Here is a 16,004-nt window from a genome sequence, read left to right as displayed (position 1 = left end):
TCAAACAACATCACTAAAACAGATGATCCGGTCATTATTGTTAAGTATGTGTATTGTATTGAACAATTAACACAAAGACTTAAACGTATAACTCAAACAGGTCTTTACTGGTTGGAGGTAGGGACTATACTGAATACAAGATTACTGCACAGTGCTTATATACCGGTGTGTTCACCCCCGGTATTACGTCTACAGCAGCCTGAGAAAGTAGTACATCTCTTAAGGTGGAACAGGCTTAAGCTCTCTTAAGGTGGAACAGGTTACATACACAACAATTATCACATTGCTGTTTGTGGGAGCTTGCTGTGCGCAAATTGACTGCCACGTTTCCTACATTACAACAGTGACTCCACTTCAAAAAGTACTTCATTGGCTGTGAAGCCCTTTGGGACATCCTGAGGTGATGAAAGGTGCTAGAGAAATGCAAGTCTTTCTTTCTGTTTTATATGAGTACACCAAAACCATAAGATACCCCACCTTACAAGGCAGCGAGTCCAGCAACCCCACTGTTGACCAGGTCAGGGGCGTGTGCTTGGTAAAGGGCACACTGACGTCGATTGGGCCTATACTCTCTGGATTTTCGAAGAATGAGAGGTGATCTCATTGAAACACATAAGATTCTGAGGGGGATTGACGGGGTAGATGCAGGGAGGATGTTTCCCCGGGCTGGGGAGTCTAGAACCAGGGGTCACAGTCTCAGGATAAGGGGTCGGCCATTTTGGACTGAGATGAGGAGGAATTTCTTCACTCGGAGGGTGGTGAATCTTTGGAATTCTCTACCCCAGAGGGCTGTGGAGGCTCAGTCGTTGAGTATATTCAAGATAGAATTTTGGGAAACAAGGGATATGGGGATCAAGCGGGAAAGTGGAGTTGAGGTAGAAGATCAGCCATGATCTTATTGAATGGTGGAGCAGGCTCGAGGGGCCGTACGGCGGAGCAGGCTCGAGGGGCCGTACGGTGGAGCAGGCTCGAGGGGCCGTATGGCGGAGCAGGCTCGAGGGGCTGTACGGCCCACTCCTGCTCCTGGTTCTGATGTTCACACTGACGTAGGCTTTTATGAAGTTGCTTCCTGAAAACGGAACAGGAATTTGCTGTCGTGCGATCTGATTTCCAGCCTATCAGGTAGCCAATTGGTTTCTGGTCTTCCTTGCAGGAAGTTCCTGTCCCACGGTCCAGTGAAGCCCGTTGCTCAGGAGAGGCGGCCATTGGAGGAATCATGGAGTTTGATGATCCGCTGGAGGCTGGCCTTTCATTCCTGGGGACGGGAGGAGGCAACAGCCCTGTCATCCCTGTCATGAGGTGAGGTTTGTTTCCTGGGGAGAGAGTGATGTGTGGAGAAGGTAGAATTTTCTTTGTTAAATACAAAAGTAGGGAGGTTATGCTTCAGTTAGTGTGACCATATCTGGAGTACTGTGTACAGTATTGGTCTCCTTATTTAAGGAAGGATGTAAATGCGTTGGAAGCAGTTCAGAGAAGGTTTACTAGACTAATACCTGGAATGGGCGGGCTGTCTTATGAGGAAAGGTTGGACAGGCTAGGCTTGTATCCGCTGGAGTTTAGAAGAGTAAGAGGTGACTTGATTGAAACATATAAGATCCTGAGGGATCTGGACAGGGTGGATGTGGAGAGGATGTTTCCTCTTGTGGGAGAATCTAGAACTAGGGGTCACTGTTTAAAAATAAGGGGTCGCCCATTTAAGACAGAGATGAGGAGAATTTTTTTCTCAGAGGGTCGTGAGTCTTTGGAACTCTCTTCCTCAGAGGGCGGTGGAAGCAGAGTCTTTGAATATTTTTAAGGCAGAGGTAGATAGATTCTTGGTGAGCAAGGGGGTGAAAGGCTATCGGGGGGTAGGCGGGAATGTGGAGTAATCAGATCGGCCATGATCTTATTGAATGGCGGAGCAGGCTCGAAGGTCCGAGTGGCCTACTCCTGCTCCTAATTCGTATGTTCGTATAAATATTTGTATTTGTGAAGGTGAGGTTAGGAATGGAACCTTTTTCCACTCTGGGTCCACATCGCGCACTCGGGTATATCACTGGTTAGAGGAACCAGCCACCCCAACTGCTCTCTCTCTGTGTGCTGGAGATCTTCTGTCCACCCCTGAATGTGGCGACCAGCTTTTGAGGTCTGGGTTCAAAGATCCCTCTGGTACCAACCAGCCTTTTCCTCATACGTGAGCCTGGGCGGTGGGGTAGCCCGATGTGCACCCATTCCCACTTCCAGGCCGGAGGAGGGGGGGGAGATGGTCACTGGATAATGCTCGAGAGCAGGAGCCCTGGCTGATTTCATGCACCCCCTCCCTCCCTCAGGCTAATTACACTGAGGCCAGCCCGGGGATTGGATCCAAGGGGTTTCCACATCTTGTTGGCTGAGCTACTGAAAGAATCACAGGACGGCATTAGCAGCAGTAACCCAGCAGGGTGCCGCCAAGACTGGATTTTCAGCCTGTGGGGTGCAGGAGGACTGAGGGAGGTGAAGAGTTACGCAGTTTGGAGGTCTTGGCGTGAAATAATGAGTCAGAGCAGGGGACAGTGCAGCGAGCCCTGACCTCGGCGCAAGGACGAGGGGCGGCAAAGACCCGAAACAAGGCTGGAAGCCTCTCTGTGTTGGAGCTGCGACCGAATTAATTAATCAACTGGAACTTGTGTTTAACCAGTAGAACCCCTCTGGGAAAACAAGTGGGCTTGTCATCGCAGAAAAGGAAAAGGAAAGGCGGAGCTCGCAGGAAAAAACGGGCGTCACCGGCACCAAGGTAACGGTAGCCTTCACTCTCCCTCCTCTGCCCCACCCACTCTGCACCGTGCTTCCAACAAAGAATCTTCAATTCTCTCCTGAGGGTGCTGACTCCTTGCTGAGGTACCGGTACCTCCGGTCCATTCTCCAAGCACGAGCTTAGACAGTTAAGCGTTCATTGGCTATTTGACCGCAGGGGGCATCCAGAACTATACCCGATCCCGTCCTCCTCTGCCTCCAAGCACGAGCATTTTCCACTAGGTGTCGCTGGATGGCCGTCGGATGCGGAAGCTCCATTTTGAGTCTCCCCTCAGCCCAGGGGCGCTGCAGTCACCTGCCGTGCCAACCCAGCCCAACCCAACACAAACTGGGAAATCCGAGCTGGGACCTTCCTGGTCTCTTTGCCATTTACCATTCAAGGGACCGGCCTGAATTTTGGGTGAGGAATAGGTCACGCTGGCTGACCTGGCTCTCTGGAGAGTGGTGAGAATGTGGAATTCGCTACCACAGGGAATGGCTGAGGCAAATAGCACAGATGCATTCAAGGGGAAGCTGGATAAACACATGAGGGAGAAAGGAATAGAAGGTTAGGGTGAGATGAAGAGGGGTGGGAGGAGACTCGTGTGGAGCATAAACACCGGCATGGACCAGTTGGGCCGAATGGCCTGTTTCTGTGCTGTGGATTCGATGTCATTCTATATAACCTTGCTTAAGTGGGAAATTAGTTCGAATCCTCCATGAACCCACCTTTAGGCTGGAATTTTTTCCCCCTCCTCCGCTCCACTGAGCACCAGCTCCAACTCGTACAGAGCTCCAGACCCCTATCCGACCCTGTACAAAGTCCCTCACACTCAGCAACACCATCCTTGCCAACCTCCCTCTCCCCCAGTGCACAGACGTTGCAATTCATACTCCCTGTTCCACTGCTGCCTCTGCCACTTCCTCCAGCCCTGTGACCCAACTTACATCCTCTGCTTTCCAACCTTGGGACATAGACATAGAAGATAGGAGCAGGAGTAGGCCATTCGGCCCCTCGAGCCCGCTCCGCCATTTAATGAGATCATGGCTGATCATCCAAATTCAGTACCCTGTCCCTGCTTTCTCCCCATACCCCTTGATTCCTTTAGCCTTAAGAAATATATCCAACTCCTTCTTGAATATATTTAATGAATTGGCCTCTACTACCTTCTGTGGTAGAGAATTCCACAGGTTCACCACTCTCTGGGTGAAGAAATTCCTCCTCATTTCTGTCCTAAATGGCTTACCCCTTATCCTTAGACTGTGACCCCTGGTTCTGGACTCCCCTACCATCGGGAACATCCTTCCTGCATCTAGTCTGTCTAGTCCTGCCAGAATTTTATAAGTTTCAATGAGATCCCCTCTCATTCTTCTAAACTCCAGCGAGTATAAGCCCAATCGACCCAATCTCTCCTCATACGTCATTCCTGCCATCCCAGGTATCAGCCTGGTGAATCTTCGCTGCACTCCTTCCATGGCAAGAACATCCTCAGATAAGGTGACCAAAACTGCACACAATACTCAAGGTGTGGTCTCACCAAGGCCCTGTACAACTACAGCAAGACATCCTTGTTCCTATACTCAAACCCTCTCGCTATGAAGGCCAACATACCATTTGCCTTCTTAACCGCCTGCTGCACCTGCATGCTTACCTTCAGCGACTGGTGCACAAGGACACCCAGGTCTCGTTGCACTTCCCCTTCTCCCAATCTATTGCCATTCAGACAATAATCTGCCTTCCTGTTTTTGACACCAAAGTGGATAACCTCACATTTATCCACGTTATATTGCAGCTGCCATGCTTCTGCCCAATCACCCAACCTGTCCAAATCATCCTGGAGTTTCTCGGCATCCTCCTCACAGCACACACGCCCACCCAGCTTTGTGTCGTCTGCAAATTTGGAGATATTACATCTAGTTCCCTTGTCTAGATCATTAATATATATTGTGAATAGCTGGGGTCCAAGGACCGATCCCTGCAGTACCCCACTAGTCAGTGCCTGCCACTCGGAAAAAGACCCGTTTATTCCAACTCTTTGCTTTCTATCTGCCAACCAGTTCTCTATCCAAGTCAATACCTTGCCCCCAATCCCATGTGCCTTAACTTTACACACTAATCTCTTATGTGGGACCTTATCGAAAGCCTTCTGAAAGTCCAAATACACCACATCCACTGGTTCTCCCTTATTTATTTTACTAGTTACATCCTCAAAAAATTCCAATAGATTAGTGAAGCACGATTTACCTTTTGTAAATCCATGTTGACTTTGTCCGATCCTGCCACTGTTTTCCAAATGCTCTGCTATTACATCTTTTATAATGGACTCTAGCATTTTCCCCACTACTGATGTCAGGCTTACAGGTCTATAATTCCCCGCTTTCTCTCTACCATCTTTTTTGAATAGTGGGGTAACATTAGCTACCCTCCAATCCATGGGTACTGTTCCAGATTCCGTCGAATGTTGGAAGATGATCAGCAATGCATCTACTATTTCTAGGGCCACTTCCTTAAGTACCCTAGGATGTAGATTATCAGGCCCTGGGGATTTATCGGCCTTCAACCCCATCAATTTCCCTAACACCATTTCCCTACAAATACTGATTTCTTTCAGTTCCTCCCTTTCATCAGACCCTATGTTCCCCGACATTTCTGGGAGGTTATTTGTGTCCTCTTTTGTGAAGACAGAACCAAAATATGTATTTAATTGGTCTGCCATTTCTTTGTTCCCCATTATAAATTCCTCTGATTCTGACTGCAAGGGACCTACGCTTGACTTCACCAATCTTTTTCTCTTCACATATCTATAAAACTTTTACAGTCAGTTTTTATGTTCCCTGAAAGCTTACTCTCATATTCTATTTTCCCTTTATTAATTAATCCCTTTGTCCTCCTTTGTTGAATCCTAAACTGCTCCCAATCCTCTGGATTACTGCTTTTTCTGGCCAATTTATATGTCCTCTCCTTGGATCTTATGCTATCCCTAATTTCCCTCGTTAGCCATGGTTGAGTCACCTTTTTTGTTTTAATTTTTATGCCAAACTGGGATTAACAAATTCTGTAGTTCATCCATTTGGTCTTTGAATGTTTGCCATTGCCTATCCACCATTAACCCTTTGAGTGACATTCCCCAATCAATCCTACCCAATTCGCGCCTCAGACCATCGTAGTTTCCTTTATTTAAATTCAGGACCCTAGTCTCTGAGTCAACTACTTCATTCTCCATCTTAATGAAGAATTCGATCATATTATGATCGCTCCGACCCAAGGGGCCTCGTACAACAAGATTGCTAATTAATCCTTTCTCGTTACATAATACCCAGTCTAAGATGGCCTGATCTCTGGTTGGTTCCTCGACATAATGGTCCAGGAAACCATCCCGTAAACACTCCAGGAATTCCTCCTCCACAGTATTGTTACTAATTTGGTTAGCCCAATCTATATGTAGATTAAAGTCACCCATGATGACTGCTGTGCCCTTTTTGCACGCTTCTCTAATTTCCCTTTTAATGCCATCCCCAATCTCCGCATTACTGTTTGGAGGTCTATATACCACTCCCACTAATGTTTTTTTCCCCTTAGTATTTCTCAATTCTACCCATACAGATTCCACATCATCAGAGCTAATATCCTTCATTACAATTGTATTAATCCCTTCTTTAACCAGTAATGCTACCCCACCTCCCTTTCCTTTTTGCCTATCTTTCCCGAATATTGAATACCCCTGGATGTTGAGTTCCCAGCCTTGGCCACCCTGGAGCCATGTTTCCGTAATCCCAATCAAATCATATTCGTTTACCTCTATTTGCGCAGCTAATTCATCCACCTTATTACAAATGCTCCTCGCATTAAGACACAAAGCCTTCAGGCTTGTTTTTTTAATGCTCTTAGACCTATTAGAATTATTATTTACTGTGGCCATGTTTGATTTAAACCGTTGATTTCTCTGACTGCCACTTTTGTTTTTCTCCTTCCTATCTTTTGCTTTTATCCTTGTTTCCCTTTCCTCTGTCCCCCTGCTCAGGTTCCCAACCCTCTGCCATTTTAGTTTAAACCCTCCCCCAGAGCACTAGCAAACACTCCCCCTAGGACATCGGTCCCGGCCCTGCCCAGGTGCAAATCGTCCGGTTTGAACTGGTCCCACCTCCCCCAGAACCGGTTCCAATGTCCCAGGAATTTGAATCCCTCCCCCTGGCACCATTCCTCTAGCCACGTATTCATCTGAAATATCCTTCTATTTCTACTCTGACTAGCACGTGGCACTGGTAGCAATCCTGAGATTACTACCTTTGAGGTCCTATTTTTTAATTTACCTCCTAACTCCCTATATTCAGCTTTCAGGACTTCATCCCGTTTTTTACCTATATCGTTGGTACCTATATGCACCACGACAACTGGCTGTTCACCCTCCCCTTCCAAGATGTTCTGCAGCCGCTCTGAGACATCCTTGACCCTTGCACCAGGGAGGCAACACACCATCCTGGAGTCTCGTTTGCGGCCACAGAAACGCCTATCTATTCCCCTTACAATAGAATCCCCTATTACCCCTCTTTTTCCTCCCGTCCTGTGCAGCAGAGCCACCCCTGGTGCCAGGAAGTTGGCTGCTGCTGCCTTGCCCTGGTAAGCCATCCCCCCCCATCAGTATCCAAAGCGGTATATCTGTTTGAGAGGGGGATGGCCACAGGGGACCCCTGCACTACCTGCCTGTGCCTACTACTCTGCCTGACGTTCCCACATAGCGCAGGAGGAGCATACCACGGCACCAGGCTGTCCTGTCATGACTTACCCTTTAATTAATTGCAATTAAATTAAATCAAATCAATCCCACCAATTACACTACAGTTAAATGGTATATTTAAGGGCCCCTTGATCCCTTTAGCCTTAAGAAATCTATCTAACTCCTTCTTGAATATATTTAAAGATTTGGCCTCAACTGCCTTCTGTGGTAGAGAATGCCACGGGTTCACCACTCTCTGGGTGAAGAAATTCCTCCTCATCTCTGTCCTAAATGGCTTACCCCTTATCCTTAGACTGTGACCCCTGGTTCTGGACTCCCCGGCCATCGGGAACATCCTTCCTGCATCTAGTCTGTCTAGTCCTGTTAGAATTTTATAAGTTTCAATGAGATCCCCCTCTCATTCTTCTAAACTCCAGCGAGTATAAGCCCAATCGACCCAATCTCTCCTCATACGTCATTCCTGCCATCCCAGGTAACAGTATAGAAACATAGACATAGAATATAGAAACATAGACATAGAACCACTCTACATTCCCCTCAAACCGCCCCCCCCCCCCCCGATCTCCACTGCACAAGTGGTGCCAGTGCCGTAAGACGCCGGGCGGAAAAATTCAGTATCGCCCCGTTTGAGGCGCCATTATCGGCCGTGCGCAAAGTTTAGCGCCTGGCGCTAATTATCGCCTCCGACAGCAAACTTGGCTTTTATCGCCCCTGGAGGTGATTGGAGCACTAAATCAGGCGCTTCACACCTGTCTTAAGGCGCAAAGGCCGAGGAGCGAGACGCTACCTCAGAGCGCTGGCGAAGCAAGGAAGGGCAAATCAAAATGAACCTGCAAAGTGCTGCTCAGTACTCAAAACCCCTTCACACAGCGTTGAATCTCTCCAGAAGTCTCTCTCTCTCTCTCTCTCTCAGAATGCGTGGGGCACAAATGTCACCAACAAAAAAAGGCAGGAAGCGGTCGCCTTTAAATAGTGCTCCCCCAGTCCCTTCCTGACAGCAAAACGCTCCCCTCAACCTGTCGTTGCTAGCGGCAGGCGGTAAGGCAGGGGGCGCCACTCAGTATCCGGACCGGGGCGTTGCGCACTCGACTGACGTCACGATCTGCTGGCGCAAGAGATTGTGGCGGCAGTGTTTAGCGCTGCCACAAAATGACTAGTTAATTTTGCAAGCGGTGCAAACATCGCCGCGCCCGGGCGCTAGTTGCTTTGCGCCCCATTAGTGCCCTCTTAAGGCGCTAATGGGAGGCGCAGACAACTGAATTTTTCCCCCCCCATGTCTCTGCACTCTAAATTCTCCTCTTAAATCCTTTTACTTTACGACATCACTGTCCTCAAAAACAGATTGACAAGGCTGTTTAAAAAAGCATACAGCATCCTGGGCTTTCTAAGCCAAGGCAGAGAATGCAAAAGCAAGGAAGTTATGCTAAACCTTTATAAAACACTTGTTAAGCCCCAGCTGGAGTATTGTGTCCAGTTCTGGGCACCGCACTTTAGGAAGGATGTCAAGGCCTTAGAGAGGGTGCAGAAAAGATTTACTGGAATGATACAAGAATTGAGGGACTTCAGTTACGTGGAGAGACTGGAGAAGCTGGGATTGTTCTCCTTAGAGCAGAGAAGGGAAAGGGGAGATTTGATAAAGTTCTTCAAAGTTATCAGGGGATTTGATGGAGTAAATAAGGAGAAACTGTTTCCAGTGGCAGGAGGGTCGGTAACCAGAGGACACAGATTGAAGATAATCGGCAAAAGAACCAGAGGGGAGATGGGGAGACATTATTTCACGCAGCGAGTTGTTGTGATCTGGAACGCGCTGCCTGAAAGGGCGGTGGAAGCAGATTCAATAGTAACTTTCAAAAGGGAATTGGATAAATACCAGGGGGAAAGAGGAGGAGGAGTGGGACTAACTGGAGAGCTCTTTCAAAGAGCCGGCACGAGCACGATGGGCCAAATGGCCTCCTTCTGTGCTGTATCATTCTGTAAAGATGTAACTCTTTGATCGTGACTTTGGCCACCTCATCTAACCCCTCCCCTATGAGGCATTTAGAGCATTTTATCATGTGAAAGGCACCATCTAACTGATTCACTTTTTGACCTAGGCTGGGTAAAGGCACGGAATCAAGTGGTGAGGAAGAGAGTACGACACACAGTCCACGAACACATGTGAAGGACAAGGATGGCGGTGGAAGTCCTGGCCAAGGTGCGAACACACAGCTGCCTCCTCACAGCAACACCCAGAGCTTTATTCTCTTGTTACCCTACAGCCATGGCTCAGTGGGTAGCACTCCCTCGCTTCTGAGTCACAAGGTTGTGTGTTCAAGTCCCGCTCCAGAGACTTGAGCACATCATCTAGGCTGACACTCCCAGTGCAGTACTGAGGGAGTGGCAGTACTGAGGGAGCGCTGCACTGTCGGAGGGGCAGTACTGAGGGAGCGCCGCACTGTCGGAGGGGAGGTACTGAGGGAGCGCTGCACTGTCGGAGGGGCAGTACTGAGGGAGTGCCGCACTGTTGGAGGGGCGGTACTGAGGGAGCGCCACACTGTCGGAGGGGCAGTACTGAGGGAGCGCCGCACTGTCGGAGGGGCAGTACTGAGGGAGCGCTGCGCTGCCAGAGGGGCAGTACTGAGGCAGTGCCGCACTGTCGGAGGGGCGGTACTGAGGGAGCGCCGCACTGTCGGAGGGGCAGTACTGAGGGAGCGCCGCACTGTCGGAGGGGCAGTACTGAGGGAGCGCCGCACTGTCGGAGGGGCAGTACTGAGGGAGCGCCGCACTGTCGGAGGGGCAGTACTGAGGGAGCGCCGCACTGTCGGAGGGGCTGTCTTTCAGATGAGACGTTAAACTGAGGCACCGCCTGCTCTCACGTGGATGTAAAAGATCCCACAGCCACTATTAGAAGAACAGGGGGAAGTTCTCCCCAGTGTCCTGGGCCAATATTTATCCCTCAACCAGCATCACTGAAACAGATTCGCTGGTCATTATCACATTGCTGTTTGTGGGAGCTTGTTGTGCGCAGATTGACTGCTGCGTTTCCTACATTACAACAGTGATGGTACTTCATTGGGTATGAAGCGCTTTGGGAAGTCCTGAAGGCCATGAAAGGTGCTGTATAAATGCAAGTCTTCCTTTCCATTTATTTTAAAATGAGAAAATGCAAAGCGTAAACGCTGATCCCAATGTTTTAAATGTGGGAGCTGCCCCAGCGGCTGGTAAAGTCACTAGCTGATGTGTCACTAAGCTACCAGGTCGCCGGATCTACCCCCAGTTTGTCGGGTGGCAGTAATGGCTGTGTAAGTGACCGCAACAATCCCTGGGCTAAGGAGGGTGGAAAATCACCCAGGCCCCCTGCCTCTGATCTCTATGCAGTGTGACCTCTGCTGGAAAGAACCTCAAAGGTCAGGATCAGACTGGGCTGTGACCCCACCCACCAGCCGAAGGCCCGACTGTGCTCCCTGTCTAGGTTCACACATGAGGCGTGGCAACATGGGTGAGATACCAGCGGGCGGCCCGTACCTGGCGAACCCACAAGCCAGCGCTTTCAGGAGAAAATCGGAGGGCCTACATGTTGCGACTGGAAACATCTCAGTCCTGCCTCATTTATCTGAGCCAAGCTTGGACAGATATTAATTCCCCCCGGCCATCCCAAAAAGGGTTTGTCAGATTGTTGGGAGACTCTGTTAGTGATATCATCCGTTGGCACAGATACTTCTCCCACAGGACCCTGGGCTCAGAGTTATTTCCATCCAGATACTTTGTGAATGACCCAGCAGTCTGATGCGGTTATCATGGAAAAAAGTGAAGGAGAGACCGGGATTAGTTTGGGGTTGATACAGGGCTATGGGGAGGGTGGGGGGGAGAGTGGGACAGTGTGATTAGTTTGGGGTTGATACAGGGCTATGGGGGGAAAGCTGGGCAGTGGGATTAGTTTGGGATTGATACAGGGCTTTGGGGAGAGATCGGGGCAGTGGGATTAGTTTGGAATTGATACAGGGCTATGGGGAGAGCCGCGGGGCACTGGGATTAGTTTGGGGATTGATACAGGGCTATGGGGAGAGAGAGCGAGGCAGTGGGATTAGTTTGGGGATTGATACAGGGCTATGGGGAGAGAGAGCGGGGCAGTGGGATTAGTTTGGGGTTGATACAGGGCTATGGGGCGAGAGCGGGGCAGTGGGATTAGTTTGGGATTGATACAGGGCTATGGGGAGAGCGCGGGGCAGTGGGATTAGTTTGGGGATTGATACAGGGCTATGGGGAGAGAGAGCGAGGCAGTGGGATTAGTTTGGGGATTGATACAGGGCTATGGGGAGAGAGAGCGGGGCAGTGGGATTAGTTTGGGGTTGATACAGGGCTATGGGGCGAGAGCGGGGCAGTGGGATTAGTTTGGGATTGATACAGGGCTATGGGGAGAGCGCGGGGCAGTGGGATTAGTTTGGGGATTGATACAGGGCTATGGGGAGAGAGCAAGGCAGTGGGATTAGTTTGGGATTGATACAGGGCTATGGGGAGAGAGCGGGGCAGTGGGATTAGTTTGGGATTGATACAGGGCTATGGGGAGAGAGAGCGGGGCAGTGGGATTAGTTTGGGGTTGATACAGGACTATGGGGGGAAAGCTGGGCAGTGGGATTAGTTTGGGATTTATACAGGGCTATGAGGAGAGAGCAGGGCAGTGGGATTAGTTTGGGATTGATACAGGGCTATGGGGAGAGAGCAGGGCAGTGGGATTAGTTTGGGGTTGATACAGGACTATGGGGAGAGAGTGGGGCAGTGGGATTAGTTTGGGATTGATACAGGGCTATGGGGAGAGAGAGCGGGGCAGTGGGATTAGTTTGGGATTGATACAGGGCATTGGGGAGAGATCGGGGCAGTGGGATTAGTTTGGGGATTGATACAGGGCTATGGGGAGAGAGAGCGGGGCAGTGGGATTAGTTTGGGATTGATACAGGGCTATGAGGAGAGAGCAGGGCAGTGGGATTAGTTTGAGATTGATACAGGGCTATGGGGAGAGAGCGAGGCAGTGGGATTAGTTGGGGATTGATACAGGGCTATGGGGAGAGACAGCGGGGCAGTGGGATTAGTTTGGGATTGATACAGGGCTATGGGGAGAGCGCGGGGCAGTGGGATTAGTTTGGGGATTGATACAGGGCTATGGGGAGAGAGCGAGGCAGTGGGATTAGTTTGGGATTGATACAGGGCTATGGGGAGAGAGCGGGGCAGTGGGATTAGTTTGGGATTGATACAGGGCTATGGGGAGAGAGAGCGGGGCAGTGGGATTAGCTTGGGGTTGATACAGGATTATGGGGGGAAAGCTGGGCAGTGGGATTAGTTTGGGATTGATACAGGGCTATGAGGAGAGAGCGGGGCAGTGGGATTAGTTTGGGATTGATACAGGGCTATGGGGAGAGAGAGCGGGGCAGTGGGATTAGTTTGGGGTTGATACAGGACTATGGGGAGAGAGTGGGGCAGTGGGATTAGTTTGGGATTGATACAGGGCTATGTGGAGAGAGAGCGGGGCAGTGGGATTAGTTTGGGATTGATACAGGGCTTTGGGGAGAGATCGGGGCAGTGGGATTAGTTTGGGGATTGATACAGGGCTATGGGGAGAGAGAGCGGGGCAGTGGGATTAGTTTGAAATTGATACAGGGCTATGGGGAGAGAGCGAGGCAGTGGGATTAGTTGGGGATTGATACAGGGCTATGGGGAGAGAGCGGGGCAGTGGGATTAGTTTGGGATTGATACAGGGCTATGGGGAGAGAGCGGGGCAGTGGGATTAGTTTGGGATTGATACAGGGCTATGGGGAGAGAGCGGGGCAGTGGGATTAGTTTGGGACTGATGCAGGGCTATGGGGAGAGAGCGGGGCAGTGGGATTAGTTTGGGATTGATACAGGGCTATGGGGAGAGAGCGGGTCGGTGGGATTAGTTTGGGATTGATACAGGGCTATAGGGAGAGAGTGGGACAGTGGGATTAGTTTGGGATTGATACAGGGCTATGGGGAGAGAGCGGGGCAGTGGGATTTGGGATTGATACAGGGCTATGGGGAGAGACCGGGGCAGTGGGATTAGTTTGGGATTGATACAGGGCTATGGGGAGAGAGTGGGGCAGTGGGATTAGTTTGGGATTGATACAGGGCTATGGGGAGAGCGGGGCAGTGGGATTAGTTTGGGATTGATACAGGGCTATGGGGAGAGAGTGAGGCAGTGGGATTAGTTGGGGATTGATACAGGGCTATGGGGAGAGAGCGGGGCAGTGGGATTAGTTTGGGATTGATACAGGGCTATGGGGAGAGAGCGGGGCAGTGGGATTAGTTTGGGATTGATACAGGGCTATGGGGAGAGAGCGGGGCAGTGGGATTAGTTTGGGATTTATACAGGGCTATGGGGAGAGAGTGGGACAGTGGGATTAGTTTGGGATTGATACAGGGCTATGGGGAGAGTGTGGGACAGTGGGATTAGTTTGGGATTGATACAGGGCTATGGGGAGAGAGTGGGACAGTGGGATTAGTTTGGGATTGATACAAGGCTATGGGGAGAGAGTGGGACAGTGGGATTAGTTTGGGATTGATACAGGGCTATGGGGAGAGAGTGGGACAGTGGGATTAGTTTGGGATTGATACAGGGCTATGGGGAGAGAGTGGGACAGTGGGATTAGTTTGGGATTGATACAAGGCTATGGGGAGAGAGTGGGACAGTGGGATTAGTTTGGGATTGATACAGGGCTATGGGGAGAGAGCGGGGCAGTGGGATTAGATTGGGATTGATACAGGGCTATGGGGAGAGAGTGGGACAGTGGGATTAGTTTGGGATTGATACAGGGCTATGGGGAGAGAGTGGGACAGTGGGATTAGATTGGGATTGATACAGGGCTATGGGGAGAGAGTGGGACAGTGGGATTAGTTTGGGATTGATACAGGGCTATGGGGAGAGAGCGGGGCAGTGGGATTAGTTTGGGATTGCTCTTGCAAGGAGTCAGCAGACATGTTGGGCCACTGGCTGCCACCTGAGCTCTAAACCTCTGTGGTATTGTGGGTTCAACCTCTATCCAAGGACTAATCTAGGATAAAACGGCAATGCACTACTGAGGGGCGAGATGTTAAGTCCTGGCGCCGACTCTGTGTTCAGATTCCATGGTACTATTTGAGGAAGAGCAGGCCGTTTTCCTGGTCCTCTGCTCGGCATTCCTTCCTCAACCAAAACCGCCAGAAGTAGACCAACGAGTCATTTGTCTCATTATTGCTTGTGGGATCATGCTGTGCACAAAATGGCTGCTGCATTGCTTGCACAACAGTGACTGCACTGCTGAAATAAATTGTTAGAAGTTGTTGTACATGAAGCACTCTGAGATGTGAAGTGATACAAATGCAGTACAGTCTTCCCTCCTTCTTTAAAGGCCTCAGCTTCCTCCGGGCTTGCCAGGAGTTCTGCTCAGACCCAGACGATGTGGAGGAGACGGCCAGTGCGGTGACGTCCTGCTCGGCCCAGCCCGCCTTCTCCTGGACCGACTGCCCGAGGCAGCGGGAGCACCTCCCCCACCGCGGGGACGTCTCGCAGATGGTGGCTCGCCGCTTCCGCTTCCGGGACAAGGCCTTGCTCCTCCAAACCTTTGGCCTCCAGCCCTCGAGCTTCGCTGGAAACACGGCCGCTCGGATTGAGGATCTGGAACGCTGCGAGCCGGCATGTTGCCGTGGATACTACACCGTGACCATTTTAGGTACAGGGAACTTGGGTAACTGGGCGTTTCACTGCTGTTATCAGCACGTGTCGGCAGTCTTTGTAGGAGCTCCCGAATCCTAAAGAAGAGCCTGAACAGACCGGTTTTTGGATTGATACAGTGCTATGGGGAGAGAGCGGGGCAGTGGGATTAGTTTGTGATTGATACAGGGCGATGGGGAGAGAGCGGGGCAGTGGGATTAGTTTGTGATTGATACAGGGCTGTGGGGAAAGAGAGGGGCAGTGGGATTAGTTTGGGATTGATACAGGGCGATGGGGAGAGAGCGGGGCAGTGGGATTAGTTTGTGATTGATACAGGGCTGTGGGGAAAGAGAGGGGCAGTGGGATTAGTTTGGGATTGATACAGTGCTATGGGGAGAGAGCGGGGCAGTGGGATTAGTTTGTGATTGATACAGGGCTATGGGGAGAGAGCGGGGCAGTGGGATTAGTTTGTGATTGATACAGGGCGATGGGGAGAGAGCGGGGCAGTGGGATTAGTTTGTGATTGATACAGGGCTGTGGGGAAAGAGAGGGGCAGTGGGATTAGTTTGGGATTGATACAGTGCTATGGGGAGAGAGCGGGGCAGTGGGATTAGTTTGGGATTGATACAGTGCTATGGGGAGAGAGCGGGGCAGTGGGATTAGTTTGTGATTGATACAGGGCTGTGGGGAAAGAGGGGCAGTGGGATTAGTTTGGGATTGATACAGGGCTGTGGGGAAAGAGAGGGGCAGTGGGATTAGTTTGGGATTGATACAGTGCTATGGGGAGAGAGCGGGGCAGTGGGATTAGTTTGGGATTAATACAGGGCTATGGGGAGAGA

At 50.5% G+C, this 16,004-nt stretch overlaps 1 protein-coding gene across 3 annotated transcripts in view; it reads left to right on the top strand.

Moving 5' to 3' along the window:
- The window catches only part of LOC147091065 (RPA-related protein RADX-like), a 53,929-nt gene that overhangs the window by 30,302 nt on the left and 7,623 nt on the right, over nt 1–16,004 (top strand). For 2 of the 3 annotated variants that reach the window (XM_085977525.1, XM_085977523.1), the window contains exons 10-13: nt 1,154–1,299; nt 2,657–2,752; nt 9,581–9,681; nt 14,864–15,184. In XM_085977525.1, coding sequence (XP_085833651.1) covers nt 1,154–1,299; nt 2,657–2,752; nt 9,581–9,681; nt 14,864–15,184 — 664 coding nt within the window. The remainder of the gene's footprint in view (nt 1–1,153; nt 1,300–2,656; nt 2,753–9,580; nt 9,682–14,863; nt 15,185–16,004) is intronic. The other variant, XM_085977524.1, reaches the window with a different exon arrangement.

Source organism: Somniosus microcephalus, unplaced genomic scaffold, assembly GCF_052327205.1.
Source record: "Somniosus microcephalus isolate GS21.2 unplaced genomic scaffold, FLI_Smic_1.0 unresolved_chr4, whole genome shotgun sequence".
Classification (NCBI taxonomy): domain Eukaryota; kingdom Metazoa; phylum Chordata; class Chondrichthyes; order Squaliformes; family Somniosidae; genus Somniosus; species Somniosus microcephalus.
The sequence above is the reverse complement of the archived record's forward strand: the minus strand, read 5'-3'. Positions and strand labels throughout refer to the sequence as shown.